This window comes from Teleopsis dalmanni, chromosome X, assembly GCF_002237135.1.
Source record: "Teleopsis dalmanni isolate 2A chromosome X, ASM223713v2, whole genome shotgun sequence".
In the NCBI taxonomy this organism is placed as follows: Eukaryota; Metazoa; Arthropoda; class Insecta; order Diptera; family Diopsidae; genus Teleopsis; species Teleopsis dalmanni.
Genome location: NC_051848.1, coordinates 39,374,115 through 39,382,309, shown reverse-complemented (window position 1 = coordinate 39,382,309; position 8,195 = coordinate 39,374,115). Strand labels below are relative to the sequence as shown.

The 8,195-nt window shown below is 24.5% G+C and overlaps 1 protein-coding gene across 1 annotated transcript in view; it reads left to right on the top strand.

The window, feature by feature from the left end:
• Nucleotides 1-8,195, top strand: part of LOC119688321 — a 24,127-nt gene extending 15,932 nt beyond the window's left edge. Inside the window, exons 3-13 of the mRNA XM_038102999.1 lie at nt 454-531; nt 1,587-1,664; nt 2,142-2,219; nt 2,697-2,774; nt 3,251-3,328; nt 3,804-3,881; nt 4,358-4,435; nt 4,910-4,987; nt 5,464-5,541; nt 5,953-6,085; nt 6,790-8,195. Of these exons, the coding sequence (XP_037958927.1) occupies nt 454-531; nt 1,587-1,664; nt 2,142-2,219; nt 2,697-2,774; nt 3,251-3,328; nt 3,804-3,881; nt 4,358-4,435; nt 4,910-4,987; nt 5,464-5,541; nt 5,953-6,085; nt 6,790-8,049 (2,095 nt within the window). The 3' untranslated portion in view covers nt 8,050-8,195. The remainder of the gene's footprint in view (nt 1-453; nt 532-1,586; nt 1,665-2,141; nt 2,220-2,696; nt 2,775-3,250; nt 3,329-3,803; nt 3,882-4,357; nt 4,436-4,909; nt 4,988-5,463; nt 5,542-5,952; nt 6,086-6,789) is intronic.

The following is an 8,195-nucleotide window of genomic DNA, read 5'->3' as shown; positions in this document are numbered from 1 at the left end:
CCTTATCATATTGAATTCAATTTGAATTAATTATTTAATTTTAACTTAATTTTATATATACTAATAATATATTTTTCAATATTTAGTTCATTATTCTTTAAATTAAAACTGCTTTTATTTATTTTGAAGAAGTTCTATTTATTTTCAAATGCTTCTAATTTCATATAAATAATATTTGTTCTTATTCAATGAAAAATAATTAACTGAAGAGGAAGAGCATGGTTTGTCACAGACATACATCTACTTTGCCCATACCTATATCTTTTAGAATAAATCCAATACAAATTCCTGATAATCTTCCTTTACCTAACTAAAGACATATATTTTAAAGCTAATATAAATTTATGCTTACTTAATTAATGCATTTTTAAAAATTATAATTTTATTTAATCTTTTTGTTTTTTATTAGAATATACACATTTTTTTTTATTAATTTTTTTTTTAATTTTGTAGAATGTATACTGAGGTTTCTGACCAAAGTGCAGGTTCAGTTTTTACAGTACCGTCATCAGCCGCTGAAACTCCGGCAATGTAAGATATATTTAAATTTCGTTTCCTTATCATATTGAATTCAATTTGAATTAATTATTAAATTTTAATTTAATTTTATATATACTAATAATATATTTTTCAATATTTAGTTCATTATTCTTTAAATTAAAACTACTTTTATTTATTTTGAAGAAGTTCTATTTATTTTCAAATGCTTCTAATTTCATATAAATAATATTTGTTCTTATTCATTGAAAAATAATTAACTGAAGAGGAAGAGCATGGTTTGTCACAGACATACATCTACTTTGCCCATACCTATATCTTCTAGAATAAATCCAATACAAATTCCTGATAATCTTCCTTTACCTAACTAAAGACAGATATTTTAAAGCTAATATAAATTTATGCTTACTTAATGATGGACATTTTTTTCCAAATTAGTTCGGTAATTATTATGTTAATTCTTTAGTCTTTTTAGTGTTAGAATCGTACAGCATTTATTTTATATTTATTGTTTTTTTTAATTTTAGGTAAGTAATGTATACATATGATTTCAACCAAGTAACGTTCAGTTTTGCAGTACCGTTCCATCACCGCTGAAACTTCCGGGCAATGTAAAGATATATTTTAAGATTTCGTTTCCTTATCATATTGAATTCAATTTGAATTAATTATTTAATTTTAACTTAATTTTATATATACTAATAACATATTTTTCAATATTTAGTTCATTATTCTTAAAATTAAAAATACTTTTATTTATTTTGAAGAAGTTCTATTTATTTTCAAATGCTTCTTAATTCATATAAATAATATTTATTCTTATTCATTGAAAAATAATTAACTGAAGAAGAAGAGCATGGTTTGTCACAGACATACATCTACTTTGTCCATACCTATATCTTTTAGAATAAATCCAATACAACTTCCTGATAATCTTCCTTTACCTAACTAAAGACATATATTTTAAAGCTAATATAAATTTATGCTTACTTAATTACTGCATTTTTACAAATTATGATTTTATTTAATTTTTTCTTTTTTATTGGAATGTACACATTTTTTTTTATTTATTTTTTTTTATTTTGTAGAATGTATACTGAGGTTTCTGACCAAAGTGCAGGTTCAGTTTTTGCAGTACCGTCATCAGCCGCTGAAACTTCGGCAATGTAAGATATATTTAAATTTCGTTTCCTTATCATATTGAATTCAATTTGAATTAATTATTTAATTTTAATTTAATTTTATATATACTAATAATATATTTTTCAATATTTAGTTTATTATTCTTTAAATTAAAACTACTTTTATTTATTTTGAAGAAGTTCTATTTATTTTCAAATGCTTCTAATTTCATATAAATAATATTTGTTCTTATTCATTGAAAAATAATTAACTGAAGAGGAAGAGCATGGTTTGTCACAGACATACATCTACTTTGCCCATACCTATATCTTCTAGAATAAATCCAATACAAATTCCTGATAATCTTCCTTTACCTAACTAAAGACATATATTTTAAAGCTAATATAAATTTATGCTTACTTAATTAATGCATTTTTAAAAATTATAATTTTATTTAATCTTTTTGTTTTTTATTAGAATATACACATTTTTTTTTATTATTTTTTTTTTTAATTTTGTAGAATGTATACTGAGGTTTCTGACCAAAGTGCAGGTTCAGTTTTTACAGTACCGTCATCAGCCGCTGAAACTCCGGCAATGTAAGATATATTTAAATTTCGTTTCCTTATCATATTGAATTCAATTTGAATTAATTATTAAATTTTAATTTAATTTTATATATACTAATAATATATTTTTCAATATTTAGTTCATTATTCTTTAAATTAAAACTACTTTTATTTATTTTGAAGAAGTTCTATTTATTTTCAAATGCTTCTAATTTCATATAAATAATATTTGTTCTTATTCATTGAAAAATAATTAACTGAAGAGGAAGAGCATGGTTTGTCACAGACATACATCTACTTTGCCCATACCTATATCTTTTAGAATAAATCCAATACAAATTCCTGATAATCTTCCTTTACCTAACTAAAGACATATATTTTAAAGCTAATATAAATTTATGCTTACTTAATTAATGCATTTTTAAAAATTATAATTTTATTTAATCTTTTTGTTTTTTATTAGAATATACACATTTTTTTTTATTAATTTTTTTTTTAATTTTGTAGAATGTATACTGAGGTTTCTGACCAAAGTGCAGGTTCAGTTTTTACAGTACCGTCATCAGCCGCTGAAACTCCGGCAATGTAAGATATATTTAAATTTCGTTTCCTTATCATATTGAATTCAATTTGAATTAATTATTAAATTTTAATTTAATTTTATATATACTAATAATATATTTTTCAATATTTAGTTCATTATTCTTTAAATTAAAACTACTTTTATTTATTTTGAAGAAGTTCTATTTATTTTCAAATGCTTCTAATTTCATATAAATAATATTTGTTCTTATTCAATGAAAAATAATTAACTGAAGAGGAAGAGCATGGTTTGTCACAGACATACATCTACTTTGCCCATACCTATATCTTTTAGAATAAATCCAATACAAATTCCTGATAATCTTCCTTTACCTAACTAAAGACATATATTTTAAAGCTAATATAAATTTATGCTTACTTAATTAATGCATTTTTACAAATTATGATTTTATTTAATTTTTTCTTTTTTATTAGAATGTACACATTTTTTTTTATTTATTTTTTTTTTAATTTTGTTGAATGTATACTGAGGTTTCTAACCAAAGTACAGGTTCAGTTTTTGCAGTACCGTCATCAGCCGCTGAAACTCCGGCAATGTAAGATATATTTAAATTTCGTTTCCTTATCATATTGAATTCAATTTGAATTAATTATTAAATTTTAATTTAATTTTATATATACTAATAATATATTTTACAATATTTAGTTCATTATTCTTTAAATTAAAACTACTTTTATTTATTTTGAAGAAGTTCTATTTATTTTCAAATGCTTCTAATTTCATATAAATAATATTTGTTCTTATTCATTGAAAAATAATTAACTGAAGAGGAAGAGCATGGTTTGTCACAGACATACATCTACTTTGCCCATACCTATATCTTCTAGAATAAATCCAATACAAATTCCTGATAATCTTCCTTTACCTAACTAAAGACATATATTTTAAAGCTAATATAAATTTATGCTTACTTAATTAATGCATTTTTAAAAATTATAATTTTATTTAATCTTTTTGTTTTTTATTAGAATATACACATTTTTTTTTATTTATTTTTTTTTATTTTGTAGAATGTATACTGAGGTTTCTAACCAAAGTGCAGGTTCAGTTTTTACAGTACCGTCATCAGCCGCTGAAACTCCGGCAATGTAAGATATATTTAAATTTCGTTCCTTATCATATTGAATTCAATTTGAATTAATTATTAAATTTTAATTTAATTTTATATATACTAATAATATATTTTACAATATTTAGTTCATTATTCTTTAAATTAAAACTACTTTTATTTATTTTGAAGAAGTTCTATTTATTTTCAAATGCTTCTAATTTCATACAAATAATATTTGTTCTTATTCATTGAAAAATAATTAACTGAAGAGGAAGAGCATGGTTTGTCACAGACATACATCTACTTTGCCCATACCTATATCTTCTAGAATAAATCCAATACAAATTCCTGATAATCTTCCTTTACCTAACTAAAGACAGATATTTTAAAGCTAATATAAATTTATGCTTACTTAATTAATGCATTTTTAAAAATTATAATTTTATTTAATTTTTTTTATTTTTATTAGAATGTACACATATTTTTTTTTATTTATTTTTTTTTATTTTGTAGAATGTATACTGAGGTTTCTGACCAAAGTGCAGGTTCAGTTTTTACAGTACCGTCATCAGCCGCTGAAACTTCGGCAATGTAAGATATATTTAAATTTCGTTTCCTTATCATATTGAATTCAATTTGAATTAATTATTAAATTTTAATTTAATTTTATATATACTAATAATATATTTTACAATATTTAGTTCATTATTCTTTAAATTAAAACTACTTTTATTTATTTTGAAAAAGTTCTATTTATTTTCAAATGCTTCTAATTTCATATAAATAATATTTGTTCTTATTCATTGAAAAATAATTAACTGAAGAAGAAGAGCATGGTTTGTCACAGACATACATCTACTTTGCCCATACCTATATCTTCTAGAATAAATCCAATACAACTTCCTGAGAATCTTCCTTAACCTAACTAAAGACAGATATTTTAAAGCTAATATAAATTTATGCTTACTTAATTAATGCATTTTTAAAAATTATAATTTTATTTAATTTTTTCTTTTTTATTAGAATGTACACATGGTTTTTTATTTATTTTTTTTTATTTTGTAGAATGTATACTGAGGTTTCTAACCAAAGTACAGGTTCAGTTTTTGCAGTACCGTCATCAGCCGCTGAAACTCCGGCAATGTAAGATATATTTAAATTTCATTTCCTTTATCATATTGAATTCAATTTGAATTAATTATTAAATTTTAGTTTAATTTTATATATACTAATAATATATTTTTCAATATTTAGTTCATTAGTCTTTAAATTAAAACTACTTTTATTTATTTTGAAGAAGTTCTATTTATTTTCAAATGCTTTTTAATTCATATAAATAATATTTATTCTTATTCATTGAAAAATAATAAACTGAAGAAGAAGAGCATGGTTTGTCACAGACATACATCTACTTTGCCCATAGCTATATCTTCTAGAATAAATCCAGTACAAATTCCTGACAATCTTCGTTTACCTAACTAAAGACAGATATTTTAAAGCTAATATAAATTTATGCTTACTTAATTAATGCATTTTTAAAAATTATAATTTTATTTAATTTTTTTTATTTTTATTAGAATGTACACATATTTTTTTTACTTATTTTTTTTATTTTGTAGAATGTATACTGAGGTTTCTGACCAAAGTACAGGTTCAGGTGTTGCATGTTCTTCATCAGCCATTAGAAAGTCGCCAACGTAAGATACATTTTAATTTATTTTAATTAATCATATTAAATTGAATTTCAATAACTATAAATTAAAAGTATTATTATTTAAATATTTTATATTAAATTAAAATTTTCAATTTATATTTAATTTATTAGTGGAATATACTTTAGTTAAGGAAATTCAAGTTATATATGTATTTTGATATGTATTAATTTTGTGCTCTATTTTCAGATTGATTAAATATAAATAATCAGTTTAGTTATAAATGCATCAAAAAGCTTGGAATTTTAATTTTTTCTTTTAAAATATATTTTATTTTATGAAATTTTGGAACTATTAATAACCATTTAGTGTTTTATAATATGATTAGAATTCTTTATCTTATTTTTTTAGGTGTATGGCAATAAATATACATTAATATTCTGTTAGTTTTATTAGGTGTGGGACTTTACTTGATTTATCATCTGAATCTGAAGGTGAAAGTGAAAGTGAGTGCGAGTGTGAATCGCCTTTTGTTTCATCGGTTATAGTAAAATCTCTATCAAATTCTCTTGAAGACGATTCAGACGCGGTAAGCAAGAAATTTTGTTTTGTATATAAAAAGTGTATTCAATTACGTAAATACATATTTATATAAATTCAATATTAATATAAATGTATATATATGTAGATCATATATTGATATACATATATATAAACTAAATAATTTTAATAAAATGATCTTCTTAATAACAACTCTTAATTTAACAATTGATTTCGTTTAAATTTTGTGAGTCCACTGAGCTGTTTCAAATAAAATGGTTTTTAAGACTATCCTATTTGCCTAGCTCTCAATTTATTAAATGTGTTTATATAAAAAAACTGTAATATTAGAAATAGTTCTAAAATTCACATTCGTTTTATAGCTAATACCCTTTTTGGGCTTCTCATAACTCTTTAATATATACTGATGAAATGTATATGATTTCAAAAGAGTGAGTTCTGAAATAGTGATATATAAAAAGTTCTATAAAAATTGGAACTCAATATTCTACTCCTGGTCCGCCTTCTGCACTGAATTTACTGCTAAGTTGTTCATTATACGAAATTAAACAATTTAAAAACGGATTTCTTTCCATTAAAGATATAGTCACAGAAAATAATATCCATACTATTCCTATAGTCATTTTAAATAATTAATTATAAATATAATATTTTGCGTATTAAGGCGGCTCAAAAAAAAGACGGGCAGAATATATCATTCTAATAAAATATTTTCCTATTATTTTTTTGCAGAATTCAACTACTACCGTAGATGTTGAAGATGCTGATGATGAGTCAATTGATACCATAAATTCACAATTGGTTCGTCATGGTCTTCTTGATGGTTGTCTCTTCGATTCTTTAAAGCTGTTTCGAGATGCTGGAATGCGTGTGATGAATTTCACTGAATTTTTAGCTTATGCACCACTGCCAACCCATGTGCCACCTACATCACCTGATTACATGAAAACAATAAAAAGCAATCATTTACATCAATATCAAATCAGAAAAATGATTACTGCAGATATAGCTCCTGATGTTCGAGTCATCACCGTAGAGTGCGCCACTGGCATTATAAATACCGCTGCTTATTCAGATGATGCAACGATGATGGCAGTTGGAGTTGGAAAAACTATTTATGTTTTGTCTGAAATGGGAATTGCAAGAAAAAAAGTACGAAGAACCATAAGAGTGGAATCCTGTAAAAGGTCGACTCTAGAAGGCCACGAGGGCACTGTACGTAACTTACATTTTGCACGTTTTAATAATTTTTTAGTTTCATCTGGTGATGATATAACGATCCGAATTTGGGCATTGCCACAAAAATTGTGCATGCGTATTTTAACTGGGCACACAAACCTAATTCGCAAAATATTTTTCTCTTCACATTACACATATGTTGCCTCATGCAGTTCAGACGACACTGTCCGTATATGGTCTGGCAGAAAGAAAGAATTGCACATCCTTCAATATGATGAAAACCAGCTGTATGATATGGACTTGCATCCCAATAATAACTATGTAGCTTGTGCTGCTTCCAATGGGTTCGTTGTAGTATGGAGCATTATAACCGGCAAAAAAGTCAGACTTCTAAAGGGTCACACCGAAGCTGCACTTCGTGTAAAATTTTCAGCTTGTGGACGATACATCGTCTCTAGTGGACGAGATGCATTGACGCTAATATGGGATATACAAAAGACAGTATTAGTAGCAGTTTTGAAATTACACACCAATTATATAATATCTATTCATATAACTGAAGACAGCGAACAACTTATCTTAGTTAGTTGCGATAAGGTATTATCGTTTTGGAATTTAAAAACCCTTATTCGTGATTATGTAGATGAGAAGTATTCAATATTTGCTGAAAACCTCACTTTGGAGGAAAAAGTCAAATGCTGGGAAAGATGGCAAAATAAATACTTAACACACCGTACGGATATGAAAGCAACAAGACTGCTTTGTACAACAGTATCAATTGGAAATATGTTCTTCGCAGCATGTGCTCCTTAGGCCTTATCACCGGAACAACTATAAAGCACACCAGAAGTAATAGTGTCTTATAAGTAATTTTTAGTATATAAGACTTTGAACCAGAATACGTGCCTTTAAATATTAAAAGACTGCATATCATTAACTGCCTTGCATTATAATTGATA